Source organism: Podarcis erhardii (genome assembly GCF_964252035.2).
Source record: "Podarcis erhardii genome assembly, chromosome: Z".
Lineage (NCBI taxonomy): Eukaryota > Metazoa > Chordata > Lepidosauria > Squamata > Lacertidae > Podarcis > Podarcis erhardii.
Window position 1 is genome coordinate 2,550,083 of NC_138504.1, and position 18,409 is coordinate 2,568,491.

The 18,409-nt window shown below is 48.4% G+C and overlaps 1 protein-coding gene across 1 annotated transcript in view; it reads right to left on the reverse strand.

Moving 5' to 3' along the window:
* WDR44 (WD repeat domain 44) overlaps window positions 1-14,356 on the reverse strand; it is a 51,287-nt gene extending 36,931 nt beyond the window's left edge. Inside the window, exon 1 of the mRNA XM_081846858.1 lies at window positions 14,225-14,356. Within this exon, the coding sequence (XP_081702984.1) occupies window positions 14,225-14,304 (80 nt within the window). The 5' untranslated portion in view covers window positions 14,305-14,356. The remainder of the gene's footprint in view (window positions 1-14,224) is intronic.
* Between the last annotated feature and the right edge of the window lie 4,053 nt (window positions 14,357-18,409).

Consider the following 18,409-nt stretch of genomic DNA (forward strand, 5'->3'; position numbering starts at 1 on the left):
TAAACACCTTTTAACAGAGTTTAAAAATTAACTAGCAAGTTTCTCCCCATTCTCCAGGGTGATATTTTTATAAGTTTCTCCTTCAAAGAAAGCTATCACCCTGATAGCGGGAACCTCAGGTTTGGCGGTAGAAAACCCTCCGTTTCACCCACGGGACCCTCCCCCAGGTCCACCCTTCACCACCACAGCTTCACACCCTCCTTGAATGTCTCCCCGCCGATTGAAACATATTCTTGAACTTTTGACAAGGCTTGCCTGCAAAGAAAGGCAAGAGGGAGGGGTAGGGCGTGCTTAGAAACCAGACTACTGGACATAGGCTACACTTTGGGGGACCACAGATTTCAGTAGCTTAAGAAAATGGGAGCAAAAGGAGGCCCACAGAGGAAGAGGGGTGCATGGAGGAGACAGGGGGCCCCAGGGAGGATGAGGTGGCCATTGTGCTCATGCCCTGGCATCCAGCCCTCCTGTGTCTCCCACAACACAAACTATTTCAGGTTTTCCTTTGTGGCAGCAAGAGTGAAAAAATGCTATTTTTAGTGAGCCACAGCAGCTATTCTCAGAGGCCTGCTCAAACTGAATGGTTCTATGCTCCATGCTGAGGGCATGGTCAGAGAAGCAGGTGTCCAGAGCCCCTGCTCAGAAATGGGCCATGAAAATCTAATATGTAGACTTTAGCCAGCACACACGGGCTCAAGTTGCATAGTGTTGTTGCATTCAGGCTGGCAGGGCTTCTCTTGAGGAATCATATAAAGCTATACCTCCTGGGATAATGCACAGGTTGTAACAGTTATGGTCTGGATTTTGCACTCCTCCAAATGTCTGCAAAAATGTTTTCAGTATGAGGTGAAGTGAGAGGTGCCCAATGTTTTCCAGTCTTTCTCTGCACCAAAGGTAACAGTCCAAGCAGCTAGAGCCCTGCTGCTGCCACCAATCACCACAGATTCTCAAAACTGGGCCACAAATTCCTTGGGGGGGGGGGTGTGATGAGAAATGCCTGTCTGCTGCCCCTTCCAGGAATGCAGTATTGGGGAGGGAAAGGATGGCTGCCCCCTTGGTCCCATCTTTCCCTCTTCTTGTACCACAGGAAGGGATGTGATGTCATCATGTTGCATCACCAGTAGGGGCACACCTGTGTGAACCCACACCTGTGTAGCAGGAGGTTTCTAGCCACTTGGAACAATTATTCCCTTTGGGCGAGGGATGCAAGAGACTGGGAAACTTCAAAGGCAGCCCTTGGAATGCCTTGCAACCACGGTATGCTGCATACATACATTTCTCCATTTTGGTGTGGGGTTGTTGTTTTTGATCTCAAATAGAAACAGAAGTGGGACGAGACAGAGTGATGAATGAACATGTGCATGAGTGACTTGGATGGGAAAGAAGACTCATCTCCTCCTCTCTCATTTCAGACAAAGCCTCACGCATCACCCTTTCCTTTTCTTAAGCTGCAGGCGATGCAAAGGGTCGGATCTGGGGACTTATGCATGCAAAGCCTGGGCTCTACCACAGAGCTAAGGCCCTTCCCTGGACAAACATCGAGGGCAGCAGTCACCGCCCATGCCAGATATGCCAAATCCCTTGCAGCTGCTTCATTTTCTGCAGCCAGCCATACTTTCCTCCCTCCCTCAGTTCTGGGGGGACTTGGGGAGTAGTGGGAACACACAATTTGACAATTCATGGTAAGTTCACAGTCCTGAAGCTGCAGCAAGGCACTCAAACCTTGCACAGGGTCAGTGGTTGGCTGTCAAAGGCCACTTCTGCAATTAGTGGCCTCCACCAGACTCACACCTGAAACTCTGGAACCATGTCTTCCCTTAGGAATCTGTGGTTTGGGTGAAGGGGATGGGCAGGGGAACCTGTTTGATAAGAAAGGTTATGTTCTCATGTTCTAAGTTTTGAAAGACCAACTCCCTTCTCTCTCTGTGTGTGCGTGTGTAAATGCACACACGTGTCACTTCTGACGTGACATGTCCCTATGCTGTGTATGTTTGGAAAACATGAGGCAGGAAGCTCACTGGAAAACAGCTAAGAGAACCTTTAGAACCCACTCCCCATCTCTCCTGCTCCAAGCTCCTTTTCAACAGGAATCCAACAGCAGAAGATCCAGCCTTCGCTGATCTAGCACCCTCCAGACTACAACTGCCACTGCTGGGAGGGGCTGATGGGCGCTGCAGTCCAAAACCTCTGGAGGGCACCAGGTTGGTGAAGGATGCTCTAAAGCATTTGGAGATGGGCAATAACCGAAATAGAATACTAGGCAAGGTGGATGATGCAGAGTGACTGTTCTTCAGAATGATCCCCTAAGAAAGTTTCAATTTCTTGTCTTCCCCATGGTTGTGCTGAGTGAGACTGATGGGGAGTTGAAGGCTCCAAACATCTGGAGGGCACTAGGCTGAGGAAGGCTGCATCAGGGTCATTTCTTAAAAGCGTTCCCCCCATCCACCTCTACGTTGCTGCTTCTCTGTCTAAATACAGGAAGCAGACTCTCTGCCTAATTTATAGCAGTATCACTGAAGTATGTTGGAAGTGCAGTTAGGAGACAGGCAGCTTTATTCCCAGCTGGTGGACTTACATTAGAAGGCTGGAGGGAGGGGGGAAAGTCCTGGTTATAGATCTTGTGCACAATTAAGAAATACACTGAAACTTAGAGAGGCTTTTCCAACATATTTGCAATCTAAGGACAGGCCAGTAACATATTTGGAGGCAACAAGCTTCAAAGGAAAGAGGCGTAGTTATTGTGTAGCAGCAAAAATGTTAATTTGCAAAAAGATATTGGAAATATTTATATTAAAAAAAACAGTTTATCAAATTTATGGGACCTGGCTATCATGAATAGAATCACGTGTGCATGTGAAGACGGGCAAGCAATACATTTGGAGAGGAACAGAAAATATATCATACCATTTTCTTCAAGGAGGAGGTGGTGTACATGCCTCTCCTGCTTTCTTATTTAATCCCCACAACAAGCTTGTGAGGTGGGCTAGTAACTGAGAGGCAGTGACTGGTCCAAGGCCACCCAGTGTGTTTTGTGGCAGAGTGGGGATTTGAACTTTGGTCTCCCAGCTCCTAGCCAGACACTCTAACCACGACACCGATAATGTATTAAGGGCAACCCTGACATTTTGCAAGAAATTATCTTTGTCAAAGTGCTTTGTCAAAGGTGTTTAAAATCTTACATAATGTATCTCTGTCTAAAACACAGATTTAAGACAACAAAACACACACTCGGCACCCTCAATGGGACTGCTATGGGGCAGGTGTTCCTGAGCAGTCCTAGGAACTGGCAGGTTGACTTGAACAGCAGATGGCTGCATTTGAGGGCCTAGGCGGTTTTATTGAGTTCCCTCTGATGGCCAGAAAACTGGTTCTGAAATAGCACAGTTCAGAGAGCTCAATGATCTCCCCAGAGAGCCAGTGCGGTGTAGTGGTTAAGAGCAGTAGTCTGTAATCTGGGGAACCGGGTTCGAGTCTCCGCTCCTCCACATGCAGCTGCTGGGTGACCTTGGGCCAGTCACACTTCTTTGAAGTCTCTCAGCCCCACTCACCTCACAGAGTGTTTGTTGTGGGGGAGGAAGGGAAAGGAGAATGTTAGCCGCTTTGAGACTCCTGAAGGGGAGTGAAAGGCGGGATATCAAATCCAAACTCTTCTTCTTCTGAAGGAACTGCTCACTCATCACAAAAACCTTGTAATAAGAGGGTTCGACTATGCAGCACCACAAAGCCAGCAGTTGAAGGGAAGAAGAAATGGGGGGGGGGGTCCCTAAAGAGCTTTGGGGCAGCAATTTTGTTTACCGCACTCCAATACTGCAGCTAAAATTAGCAGAGATTCCAGTTCTGAACAGCAAGGTGGATGTGAAAGATGAGAATCTTTTAAGAAGCTGATGGTTTCCTGCAGATCTTGCTGGACTGCAGTCTCTCCCATCATCCTTGACCACTTGACCATGCTGGCTGGGGCTGAGGGCAGCTGGAGTCCAACAACATCTGGAGGGAATCAAGTTCAAGTCATTTTCAAATATCTCAAGGGCTGTCACACGGAGGATGGAGCAAGCTTCTTTTCTCCTGCTCCAAAGGGCTGGACTCGAACCAAGTTAGAAGGAAGGAGATTCTGGCTGAATATCAGGAAGACCTTTCCGACAGCAAGAGTTGTTCAACAACGGAAAGGTGATGGACTCTTAGTGGACTCTCCTAGCCTCTAAGCAGAGGCTGGGTAGCCATTTGTCATGTCTGATCTAGTTGAGATTCCTGCATTGCCTTCCAACTCTGCAATTCTATGATTCTATGTTAATTGAGAAGGTAAAACAACCATCACACAGAACTGAAACGGAAAACTGGCTTTGGACAGGGGCTGTCACAAAGCTGAGCAGACCAGGGAGCTCCTGCCGCCACCTCCTGAAGAATATTATGCACCATTTATTCTAATATTCATCTATTTATTATTATATTTTAAATGGTGGTAATTGGCTGAATAATAATATTTTTTATTTATACCCCACCCTCCCCAGGCTCAGGGCAGCTAACACCAATAAAATTACCATAAAACATAATGAGGGGGTCAATTTATTAAAATATGGGTTAAAATACAATTTAAAATGCAGCCTCATTTTAATAATAGCCCATAGATCAAAACATAAGGAAGGGAGGGAAACATAAGGGTCAGACTGAGTCCAAACCAAAGGCCAGGCGGAACAGCTCTGTCTTGCAGGCCCTGTGGAAAGATGTCAAGTGCCGCAGGGTCCTGGTCTCTTGTGACAGAGTGTTCCACCAAGTTGGGGCCAGTACTGAAAAGGCCCTGGCCCGAGTTGAGACCAATCTAATCACCTTGTGGCTTGGGACCTCCAAAGTGTTGTTATTTGTGGGCCTTAAGGTCCTCCGTGGGGCAGACCAGGAGAGGCGGTCCCGTAGGTACAAGGGTCCTAGGTAGAAGAGGTAGCTAATGTGTTGCCCTCCAGATGTTGGACTCCCATTCCCATAGGGAGTTCAGTGGTAGAGCACCTGCTTGGCAGGCATGCTGTAGTTCAGCAACCTCTTGAAAGCCAAAGATCCCAGTGGTTGTTTGCAAGTCAGCAAGGTGGTCATATAGGATTCAGGAAGGAACAGCTCTGAAGCGATCTGGCAAGCAGAAGCAGAGAGAATGCTTGCACGAGGGAAAAACAGAACACAGGGAGGATGTGGAGACACCCCTCTCCCTTGCCACAAAGGCCTGAACATTCTACATAGAAGTAGGGCTCCTTTCACCCATCTTTAACTTATTTTTAAATTTTATAAATCATGCTTTAAGCAATGACCACATGCAACAGCCCAGCGAACACTAAATAGTGTTCTTAGCAGCACAGCACATGGGTAAATGTTCAAGCAACTGATTTGTCTGGCAGACAGATTTTGCAACCCCCCCCCCCCAAATGCTCAGAAGAAAGCACTCAGCTCATCCAAAGAACAATATTTTTTATTACGCAAGTGAATTGCAAAGGCTTATCATCCATAGCTACCTTGCTCTCTGACCATTTTCCCCTTTACTTCATCTAATTTTATCTGGAGCACAAGTTGAGAACATTTAAAAAGAGTACTTTGAAAAAAAATGTGTGGAATGGAACACAGTATTATATGGGACAGGAGACGGGCAGGTGTGGGGGATTCCCTGGTCCTGAATGGGGTAACTGTGCCCCTGAAGGACCAGGTGTACAGCCTGGGAGTCATTTTGGACTCCCAGCTGTCCATAGAGGCGCAGGTCAATTCTGTGTCCAGGGCAGCTGTCTACCAGCTCCATCTGGTACGCAGGCTGAGACCCTATCTGCCCGTAGACTGTCTTGCCAGAGTGCTCTAGTTATCTCTTGCTTGGACTACAGCAATGCACTCTATGTGGGGCTACCTTTGAAGGTGACCCGGAAACTGCAAATAATCCAGAATGCGGCAGCTAGACTGGTGACTGGGAGTGGCCGCCGGGACCACATAACACCAGTCCTGAGAGATTTGCATTGGCTCCCAGTACGTTTCCAAGCACAATTCAAAGTGTTGGTGCTGACCTTTAAAACCCTAAACAGCCTCGGTCCTGTATACCTGAAGGAGAGTCTCCAACTCCATCATTCAGCCCGGACACTGAGGTCCAGCGTCGAGGGCCTTCTGGTGGTTCCCTCACTGCGAGAAGCCAAGTTACAGGGAACCAGGCAGAGGGCCTTCTCGGTAGTGGCGCCTGCCCTGTGGAACGCCCTCCCTTCAGATGTGAAGGAAATAAGCAGCTATCCTATCTTTAAAAGACATCTGAAGGCAGCCCTGTTTAGGGAAGTTTTTAATATTTAATGCTATATTGTTTTTTAACACTTGGACGAGTGAAACCGACCACCTGTCTCCTTAATCCTTGCGCATCCTGGCTGATAAAAGTGAGCCGGGAAGGGCTGGGTGATGGGTTCTGTGGGGTAGTGAATGCTTCCCTCTGTGAGGGAGCCTTCCCAGACCAACTGAAAGAGGCGGTTATTGAACCGCTTCTTAAAAAAAACATCTTAGACCCGGCCAATGTGGCCAACTATCGCCCCGTCTCAAATCTACCATTCTTGGGCAAGGTGATTGAGCGGGTGGTTGCTGAACAACTCCAAGCACGCCTGGAGGATGCGGACCATTTATATCCCTTCCAATAGGGATTCAGGCCTCATCATGGGACTGAAACTGCCTTGGTCTTACTGGTCGATGATCTCCAGCGGGCTAGGGACAAAGGTGAGAGCTGTTTCCTAGTTCTGCTGGATCTCTCAATGGCCTTTGACACCACTGACCATAACATCCTTCTGGACCGTCTAGGGGGCTGGGAGCTGGGGGCACTGTTATACAGTGGTTCCGCTCCTTTCTCCTGGGCTGTGTCCAGAAAGTGGTGGTGGGGAATGAGTGTTCAGACCCCTGGGCTCTCACTTGTGGGGTGCCTCAGGGTTCCGTCCTCTCTCCCATGCTTTTTAATACCTATATGAAGCTGCTGGGAGAGATCATCAGGAGTTTGGGCTGAGTGTTCATCAGTATGCAGTTGACACCCAGCTCTACCTCTCTTTTAAATCAGAACCAGTGAAGGCGGTGAAGGTCCTATGTGAGTGCCTGGAGGAGGTTGGAGGATGGATGGCGGCTAACAGATTGAGGTTGAATCCTGACAAGACAGAAGTACTGTTTTGGGGGGACAGGGGGCGGGCAGGTGTGGAGGACTCCCAGGTTCTGAATGGGGTAACTGTGCCCCTGAAGGACCAGGTGCGCAGCCTGGGGTCATTTTGGACTCACAGCTGTCCATGGAGGTGCAGGTCAATTCTGTGTCCAGGGCGGCTGTCTACCAGCTCCACCTGGTACGCAGGCTGAGACCCTACCTGCCTGCAGACTGTCTTGCCAGAGTGGTACATGCTCTAGTTATCTCCCGCTTGGACTACTGCAACGTGCTCTACGTGGGGCTACCTTTGAAGGTGACTCTGAAACTGCAATTAATCCAGAATGCGGCAGCTAGACTGGTGACTGGGAGTGGCCGCCAGGACCATATAACACTGGTCCTGAGAGATCTGCATTGGCTCCCAGTACGTTTCCGAGCACAATTCAAAGTGTTGGTGCTGACCTTTAAAGCCCTAAATGACCTCGGTCCAGTATACCTGAAGGAGCGTCTCCACCCCCATCATCCAGCCCGGACACTGAGGTCCAGCTCCAAGGGCCTTCTGGCGGTTCCCTCACTGCGAGAAGTGAGGTTACAGGGAACCAGGCAGAGGGCCTTCTCGGTAGTGGTGCCTGCCCTGTGGAATGCCCTCCCTTCAGATGTGAAGGAAATAAGCAGCTATCCTATCTTTAAAAGACATCTGAAGGCAGCCCTGTTTAGGGAAGTTTTTAATATTTAATGCTGTACTGTTTTTAACACTCGATTGGGAGCTGCCCAGAGTAGCTGGGGAAACTCAGCCAGATGGGCGGGGTATAAATAAATTATTACTGTTATTATTATTATTATTATTGGCATGTTATTACAGTGCAACGTACGCCCCCCCATCTTAATTTCAAGGTAAATTGACAAATAAAGATTTTGCAATACCGCATAGGTAAACTACTTAGAGATTATTGTTAGGGTGAGCAACATTATAAAATACGTAACAATTTAATCAGACAATGCCTCTCTAGCCAGTACATGGCAGCCCCGGGGCCTTGCTAGAGACAGTGACCACCTTTCAGCAACTGAGGCTGACACACCACATACACAGAGGCACTCTCCAGACTTAGATACAAAGCTAGACAGCAAACTTTTGATCAGAAGCCTCGTTTGATGTCTGGAATGTTACACATAATAGCCAAATTAAAACTGCCTCTGACGTTTGTAGTGCACAGCAAACCTCAACAGGGGGTGGAATAGGAGTTGCTTAAATAGCTGGTTCTTTGCAGAGTGCTTTTTGGAACTAAAAGAATTAAGGGAAAGGGGACTCATCCTTGGAAGGCTGGGAAAAGAGAGAGACAAAATGCAAGTCCCCCAAAGTGGACAGCTTGCTTTGCTAAAGACCCCGCACTCGGTGGTGCACTGCTATTGAGGTCTGAAGAGCCAAACTTGCTCCTAAGAGTGTAAGAGGAGCCCTGATGGATGCCCCATCTAGTCCAGCCTCCTGTTCTCACAGTGGCTGACCATGACAGCAAGTCTCCCTTCCTGTGGTTTCCAGCAGCTGCTAATCAGAAGCATTGTTGCTTCCAACAGTGGAGGCAGGGCATGCTCACTGATCCAGCCTCATGCTCCATGAATTTGTCCAATCCTCTTTTAAAGCCATCCAGGTTGGTGGCCATCACTGCCTTCTGTGAGAGTGAGTTTCATGGCTGAACTATGTGCTGCATGAATAAGTCATTAAAAAAAAAATCTGTCCTGAATCTTCCAACTTTCTGCCTCACTGGATGTCCACGAATTCCAGTGCTATGGGAGAGGGAGGAAAAAAATTCTTTATCCATTCTCTCCATGCCATGCATAATTCTGTAAGCTTCTATCATGTCACCTCCTACTCACCTTCTCTCTAAACTAAAAACTCCTTAAATGCTGCAACCTTTCCTCTGCAGCAGAGACTTCCTGGTTCACGGCCCTCAATGCTGCAGCAGCCCATAGGCTGCTGGCTAGAAATATATATCCTGGGCCTTTGGGGAGGCTTGCCATGAGTACTTTGTTCTGTTCTGCTGATCTAAACCACAGGTGCCTCTAGCCTAGTATAAGACTACTCTGACTGGCAGCAGCTCTTCCACAGAGGCCCATCCCAGCCACCAAGATGTTTTTGACTGGAGATGAAAAGCATTGAAACTTGGGGCCTTTGGGGAACCTGCAGCAGAGCAGGTGCTCCTACAAACCATCTTACTGCCACTCTATTTGTAGGCCAACGCGTTTCCAAGCTACTGCTTCATTTGTTAGCCACCTTGAGTACTGTTCACAATAGAAAAGCAACCTGCAAATAAATGGAACCATTAATCCAAGGAAGCTAATGCTGAAACAGTCCCCCGGCCACACTGAGTAGGGACATGAACTTCTTGCACCTCTTATGCTAGTAAGCCCAGTGGGCTCTACCTTTCCATCTTCCTCCACCCTCTGCTCCTGTCACATATTATTAAGGGGAGCAAATAGTGGGGGAGCTCCCTCCTTTCTTAAAACCAGCAAATCTCATGCACAATGCAAAACCTCAAGGCCTTCTCAAAATGCTATTCAGGATCCACAGTAACTACCGTATTTTTCGCTCTATAAGACACACTTTTCCCCTCCTAAAAAGTAAGGGGAAATGTGTGTGCGTCTTATGGAGCAAATGCAGGTGGGAGGCTCTGCTCAGTGCTCCCTTTAAAGAGCCGCACACGCGCTCCGCACGCTCTTTAAAGGGAGTGCGGCTCTTGCGGGAGCCTTCCTCCCGCTGCCCAGGAGAGGCTGCACGTGGCTATCCCACAAGCCAGGACAGCAAGCGGGATCGCTGCGCCCCACTTGCTGTCCTGGCTTGTGGGATAGCCACGCGCAGCCTTTTCCGGGCAGGGGGAGCCTTCATCCCACTGCCTGGGGGAGGCTTCGGCGGCTATACCATAAGCCAAAACAGCAAGAGGCTATCCCAGAAGCCAGATCCCTCTTGCTGTTCTGGCTTCTGTGATTCAGAATATTTTTTTTCTTGTTTTCCTCCTCCAAAAACTAGGTGCGTCTTATGGTCTGGTGTGTCTTATAGAGCGAAAAATGTGGTATTTGATGTATCTGTTTGATGTTATGCAATCAAGAACAGGAATGGTAAATTAATCATTATTCATAATCAACATGAAAGGGGGGGGGAGAGACCTGAAGCAGCCTCTCTCGCCCTGCCCTGAACTTATTAACAGCTTGCCAGGGTTTTGTTTTGTTTTAAATCTGAAATAAAGAGTTGGAGACCTGAGCCTTCCAAAAAGACTGCAGCGACAGCAGTTTTTAATCAGCAATACAAACAAACCTTAATGCACTTTGCTAAACACACAGCATGAAATGTGAAATTTAAGAGCAAAACAGCCCCTCCACCCTCTCTCTTTTTCTAGGCAACTGGCTGACTTAAAAAATATCAACTGATGAAGGAGGGTAATTAAGCCTGCAGCCTTCCTCTTGTAACCAAATGGACTATTTCTGCGTGACTACTCCAGCACTCCAAACAGGTCCATAAATCACTTTTATCCCAGAAAAAGCCCTGTTATTTGAATAATTGTCAATGTGTACCTACTTTAGATTATTTGTGCCGCACTGACAACCTGAAAGCAGAACATCCAACTTTCTTCTGCTTAGAAACACACACCAGACAAACCCAAAATCTTTTTACATGATCACCCAGAGTCCATGGCTTTTTACAAGCACAGTCTACTCCAAACAAAGACAACCAGAAAGAAGACTGTTTCTGTGGACTGGGATTTTCGCCTTGAGCCATTCTCCACCTCCTGGAACTTGTACAATGCCATCAACCGCTAGAAGACTCTGTGGATCACTCACAAGATCTACTCATCTGGGTTGGCATACTGGTCACCAACCAATCACTAAAGTCCATCAACAGTTCCTTCTGCCTCTGGAGGAATAGCTTGGAACTCGCCCATGAGGAAGAGGCCCCAAATCAGTGGTACAGCAGCAGTGTTCATTTCACAGCCTCTCTAGAAAACTACATCCAGTTAGCAAACACAATATTGAGCTAGATGTATTAATGACCTGACTCAGTACAAGGCAGATCCACGGGTCCATGGAAAGGCTGATTCCATGGCTGGTATCTTTTTCATCAACCAGCTCCTGCAGCAACTTATGCTCCTCTGGATCAGACTTCCCAGCCTGGTGCTTTCCAGTAATTTTGGAAATTCCATCAGCCCCAGCCAACACAGCTGATAGGATCTGTAGTTCAAAACATATGGGCCAGGGAAAGCTGATCAAGAGAGAAGTGTCTGAGAATTGTACCATAACACCAGCTACCAGGAAGCAGAAGAGGCTTCTGTAAACATCTTCACTTATACTTTGTGTTCTGCACACGTTTAAATTGTCAGCAGCTTTGAGCGCCAGTCTTGGCTGAAAAGTGAGGCAGAAATATAATGTGAAGAAAGGTTAAGGTCTGCAGCTGGTGAAAAACAGAAAGATAGAATACTACAAGCAGCCACAGAATAGCTGCTATGCTATGTTACTGGGGGGCTGCTCCTCAAAACCCAGAATTATAATCTCCACCAGAGCATGAAAGCATCCAACTGTTTTATCAGAAAACAGACAGTTTATCTATGAAGTTTGATTCTGCATTCGTTTTAGACACACACTCACACGCTGCAGTAAAACAGGCTGATGTTATTGTGGGGAGGGAACTGGTCACTTCCAAATCCTTGAACCCGCCAAGAAACTGCCCACTTTAAAGTTTGCTCCCTCCTTTAATCTTAAGCAGCAATGGAAATTCTAAGTCCACCTGTTACTTCCTGCACTGATGCTTCTAAGACCTAAGCAGAGCCTTCAGCAACCTGGAGCCCTCTAGATGTTTTGAACTCCAGATGGGAAGAGCTGAAGATAGACCTATACAGTGGTACCTCGGGTTACATACACTTCAGGTTACATAGGCTTCAGGTTACAGACTCTGTGAGCCACAGAACTGCACCTCTGCAGGACAGAGGAGACAACATGTTGCAGAGCACCTACAGCTCACAGAGCTGAATCTTGGTGGTTGTTACTAGCCTGGAATGGAGGAGGGGTAGAGGAAGAGAGCTCATAGTCAGAGTAACTGTTGCAGGAAAAGTAGGCTTGTAAAGAATGAAGGAGGGGTGTGTTCTGCACTGAAAAATGCAATTCGTTGTTGTGTTTTTATTTTTTAAAGAACAACTCCTTCATTGGCAAACAAATCTGCTGACTTCAGGATTTTCCCCAGAAGGGAGATCTGATTCATGGAAGTGAACACTCCCTCCTCAGAAATGGAACCCGAAGGGAGAGCATGACAGTGACAACAGCAGTCCCAAGTTATGTGTGGTGTTTACACTGCCTGGAACATTTCAAACTTTGCCAACACGACAGTCCCGGTGTGCGTGACCTGCATCTGTGTCAACACCCATGCCGCAACTAGAGACCAAACTCACCCACCCCAATCTGCACCATCTGCAGGCGGAGAAGCTGCTGGCAAACAGCAGCACCACCAGGCCCACAAAACAATCCACCTGCCAGACTGCTGAGCACCCAGCTCTAACATGTTGCCTACCAAAGTATCACACCCCCTTTCAGGAACAGGGGATTTTTGACCCAACCCTTCTCTTACAATTGGCTTGCTGCTAAGAAAACGGAAGAGGAAGAATGACAGCGATTTGTGTGTTTTGTTTTTCCTGACAGCTGGGTGCCAGAAGGGCAACATGCAGCAAGGATAGCAACCTTCTTGCTTGGACCAGCTCACAGCCATCCCCTTGATAGGAAAACTGGGAACTCAAATCAGCAAAGGGGGCAGCAGAACACCACACACAGAGAGGGAAGCTTGAAAAAGGAGGGAGGCAGCTTCATAAGAAGGACAAGGCAGAAAAAAGGAGCACCAGCTCTGGGGCATGAGCTAGACTGCCATGTCCACAAAGGCACGAATCAGGAAAAAGCAGCCCAGAAGGGAGGGAGATAGGGTTGCCATGGACCCAGGATGCCTGGGACAGAATATGATGCTAAGAGAACATGGATCCACCTGGCCAAGGGGGTGACATGAGGTTGTAATGAGCAAGGACAGGAAGGCAGTACAATGAATTGGGGGACAGGTAAGGAAGAGGTTTGAAGAAGCCAAGAGACAGTGGTGGGAGACCAGTGTTTAAACGTCGCGTTGGGCCATGAAGCTCACTGGGTGGCCTTGTTGCTGTCACTGCCTCTCCGCCTAACCTACCTAGCAGGGCTGTTGTGAGGATCAAATGAGGAGGACAACAACCATGTACACTACATTGAGTTCCTGGGAGGAAAAGGCGGGATATAAATGCAGTAAATAAATAAAAAGGAGGAGAGCCAGGAGGAAGAGCTGGCTGAACCAGCTGCTGGGAGTTTTGTGGGAAGGGGTTATTGGTCTGAAGTTTTTACATGCCTAAATCAACTCTGCAGTTCACTTCTATTTACATTTGGGTTTTCAGGTGCTGGTGGGCTGCAGTTGCAGGGACAGGTGCAAACAGGAGAACCAGGGGAGAGAGGTGGCAGGAACGGTGCTGGAAGGATGCAAAAGGAAAAGGGAGAGCAACGCAGCAAATACCTAATGGCGGGGAGCGAGAGGGAGGAGAGCTGGCTGCTCAATGGCAGCAGTTTAGTGCAATCTGCACTGAAGTTTAAATCCGAATTAGGCTTGTCGGGTTCACGCCTTGGTCTCCCTTTGAGAGCCAGGCTATAAAGAAGGGGATGGTGATAGAAGAGAGGAGAGCAGGCTGGCCACGGGCAGCAGCTCGGTGCAATCCGAATTAAGGCTTCGATTCGGATTAGGCTTGCTTCGGGGCGCGCAGTACCACCCCCCCTTTCCCTGCTGCAAGGGGGGAGGAAAGGGGAGGTGGGCGGAAGAGGCAGGAACAGTAGAATGGGAGAGCTGCCTGGACGAAGAGGCAGCGCTTCGCCGTAATCCGAATTAAAGGTGCGCCCTCCTGCTCCGCTACCCACCCGCCACGCAACCCCATTAAGCAGGGACAGAAAGGAGCTGGGGGTCTCTGGCGGGGCAGGCAGCTTCTTCAGCGTGCTTCATCTTAATCGAGGCTCTGATCCGGAGTCGATCCGGATCGTGCGTACTCCCGAGGCGGCGCCTCCCTCCCTCCCTCCCTAACTCACGCCGAGGGGCTCCCTCCGTGCTGGGCGACATCCTCGGGCGCGTCGTAGAAGAGCTCCTCGGTGTCGGAGTCGGACGCCATGCGGACGCGAAGCGGCGGACGGACCCACAAGGGAAACCGGAGCAGAAGTGGCGGCGGCGGCGGCGGCAGCAACCGGGCCGGGCCTCGCGCGCGAAGTCTCGCGAGAGAGGGCTGGGGGGGGGAGAGGGAGAAGGGGAGGGAAGCTGCAGAGCTACGAAGAGGGAAGCGAAGAGTTGGAGGGGTAGCCGCAGAGACACTTCTGGGTTCCACTCCGCCAGGGTTTCCCCCAGCAATCTGAGACTGTGCCTGCACGAAGCTCCAACTTCTCTTCATGCCTCTTCTGGCTCTGGGAGACAAGGCAGGAGGGGATTGCTCATTTGTATGTACAAGTATTAACATTAACTGTTAATCCATCCCCTACATATTGCTGTCAGCTCCCCAAGGCAAAGTGTAAGCAGTGATTTATTTTTTTCCTGAGGGTACTGAAGGTTATGCAGCACCTATCTTTTCTAGAAAGAAAAGCACTGGTTAAAAATGTGGCACTAACTCTAACAACTTCATAGTGAGTTCCGGCATCTTTTTTTTTCTAGAACAAAAGCACAGAGTTTTATTTTAAATAACTGCAGTAAACAGAATAGTCGTCAGCAGGAAGAAGGCATAACTATCAGATCATGGAATCACTCTGAAAGATGCCAAAGTATGCAGTACTGTGTGGAACAAGCCCCACACCATGAATAGGAGAGGAACATGTTGCCCCATCATCTGAGAATTTCACATCACTCCCTAGAAGTTAATATGCGCTTCTCAGCTGCATCTTAATAAACAAAGGTGCTTGTGCCATCCAATCAAAAATTAGGAGCAAGAGAGCAGGGAGAGAATATCTGAAGGAACATGGAGGGGGGCATATTATGCTTTGGGGGTGTTTTTCTGCTAAGGGGACAGGACACCTTCACCGCATCGAAGGGATAATGGACAGGACCATGTATCGTCAAATCTTGGGTGAGCACCTCCTTCCCTCAGCCAGGGCATTGAAAATGGGTCGATGATGGGTATTCCAGCATGACAATGACACAAAACACACGGCCAAGGCAACAAAGGAGTGGCTCAAGAAGAAGCACATTAAGGTCCTGGAGTGGCCTAGCCAGTCTCCAAACCTTAATCCCATTGAAAATCTGTGGAGGGAGCTGAAGGTTCGAGTAGCTACACATCAGCCTCAAAATCTTGCTGACTTGGAGAGGATCTGCAAAGAGGAGTGGGGCAAAATACCTCCTGATATGTGTGCAAACCTGGTGGCCACCTACAAGAAAAGTCTAACCTCTGTAATTGCCAACAGGGGTTTTGCCACCAAGTACTAAGTCATCTTTTGCAAAGGGATCAAATGCTTATTTCACTCATTATAATGCACATCAATCTCTGACTTTTGTCTTCTGGGGGTTTTCCTGTTGTTATTCTGTCTCTCACAGCTACAGTAAACCTACCAGGACTCTGTCGAAGATGGCACCTGAAGCAAGTCTCCTGTGAGCCTCAGCAGAGTGAGTAGGAGCTTTTAAAAAAATAATAAGGAAAAAAGACACACTCCCTGAAAACAAGCTTATATCGCAGCCAGATAAGGACTCTGGGAGTTGCCGGACAGCATTTTAAACATCCTCCCTTCCTTTGAGGCTCTTTGAAATCCCGCTGAAGCCATCCAAAACTCCTTGAGGTTATCTAAAACTATTTGAGGCTAATTACAACGCTCCGAGTTTCCTTCAAACAAAGCCCTCAAATATACGGACGGGAAAAAGTAACCCAAATCTAGTCCGGGGATGGTACTCAGGCGGTAAACGGGCAAATTTAGCAGGGGATCAAATACTTTCCCCCCTCACTGTACACAGAGCCCTTCCTCTGGTTTCCTTACACCTCACGAGGGGCCTGGCCCCACACCCAACAGAGTGGCAGCTTGAACCATGGATCACCACTTCAAAGGGGACCCAATGTTGTTGCATAGCCTTTAGATTCCCTTTCTCCAGAGAAACAAACTCCAGCAACTGCTCAGAAGGATCTTCTAGTTCGAATCCTATCAGGGTGTAGGGCAACCGGGAGGTGTGGGGGCTGGGTATGATGTCCATTGAGGAAGAATGTGCTTTGATTGGCTGTGTAGTTCTGAAGACCATTCATCCCTAGGTTTGACTGACTTTCTCCCTGCTATGTACAAGGCCTGAAGTAAGGAAGACAAAGCTTCTCTGCTCCTTGCTCCTCAAATTGCTTTGCAAACATGTGCATATTAGGTACTAGGAGGAATGCTGACTAAAATACTGATGAATTTTCACAAGGCCTTTATCATATTTTTAACAAAATGCAAACTGTTCTATACGTTTTCACATGGAAAGAGGTGAGTGAGCAGAAAGTACCCCCTAGTGGGACAGTGAGCCAGTGGCACAACCGAGGCCATCACTTGTGAAGTCCTGAGGCTGCCTGGTCTTCAGTGCTTGGAGTGATGTTCTCCTGCACCAGCTGATGCCCTCCAGATGCTTAGGACTACAGTCCCCACCAGAGCCCCTCATTCATTTAGGTGTTCATGCTATGTAATCATGTACACGCTGAATAACAACAATAAAATGGATGCCAGGGCCATTATCAGCAATAATGTTTTCTTAGAATCATAGAATCATAGAGTTGGAAGAGACCACAAGGGCCATCGAGTCCAACCCCCTGCCAAGCAGGAAACACCATCAGAGCACTCCTGACATGTGGTTGTCAAGCCTCTGCTTAAAGACCTCCAAAGAAGGAGACTCCACCACACTCCTTGGCAGCAAATTCCACTGTCGAACAGCTCTTACTGTCAGGAAGTTCTTCCTAATGTTTAGGTGGAATCTTCTTTCTTGTAGTTTGGATCCATTGCTCCGTGTCCGCTTCTCTGGAGCAGCAGAAAACAACCTTTCTCCCTCCTCTATGTGACATCCTTTTATATATTTGAACATGGCTATCATATCACCCCTTAACCTCCTCTTCTCCAGGCTAAACATGCCCAGCTCCCTTAGCCGTTCCTCATAAGGCATCGTTTCCAGGCCTTTGACCATTTTGGTTGCCCTCCTCTGGACACGTTCCAGTTTGTCAGTGTCCTTCTTGAACTGTGGTGCCCAGAACTGGACACAGTACTCCAGGTGAGGTCTGACCAGAGCAGAATACAGTGGCACTATTACTTCCCTTGATCTAGATGCAATACTCCTATTGATGCAGCCCAGAAGTGCATTGGCTTTTTTAGCTGCCGCGTCACACTGTTGGCTCATGTCAAGTTTGTGGTCACCCAAGACTCCTAGATCCTTTTCACATGTACTGCTCTCAAGCCAGGTGTCACCCATCTTGTATTTGTGCCTCTCATTTTTTTTTTGCCCAAGTGCAATACTTTACATTTCTCCCTGTTAAAATTCATCTTGTTTGTTTTGGCCCAGTTCTCTAATCTGTCAAGGTCGTTTTGAAGTGTGATCCTGTCCTCTGGGGTGTTAGCCACCCCTCCCAGTTTGGTGTCATCTGCAAATTTGATCAGGATGCCCTTGAGTCCATCATCCAGTCCATCATCTTATTTGCAGATAACACAAAGCACTTTGGAGCAAAAAGTGACCGAGGAAGGGTAACATCAATATCAGTGAGCTACCGTTGCTCGGTTCCTGCTCCTGCCAACCTAGCAGTTCGAAAGCACGTCAAAAAGTGCAAGTAGATAAATAGGTACCGCTCCGGGGGGAAGGTAAATGGCATTTCCGTGCGTTGCTCTGGTGTCAGTGTTCCGTTGCGCCAGAAGCGGCTTACTCATGCTGGCCACATGACCTGGGAAAACCATTTGCAGAACAGACAAACTCCGTCTCCCTCAGCCTGTAAAGTGAGATGAGCACCACAACCCCAGAGTCGTTCGCGACTGGACTTAACTGTCAGGATCCCTTTACCTTTATGAAGATTAAGGCACACCTCAAAAATCAAAATGATTTTACAGTCATCCTTTACAGACTGTCCTCGGGTCTGGTATTGGACCACTTCAATCGGATACTCCCTGCCGAAACAGACAGATCCTCCGAGCTGGAAGGCCCACCACTTGCCCCCTTGACCCGTGCCCGTCCTGGCTGATTAGAGCGTGTACAGATGAGGTGTGCCCCCCCCCCCGGTGAGATCATCAATCAGTCCCTTGGCACAG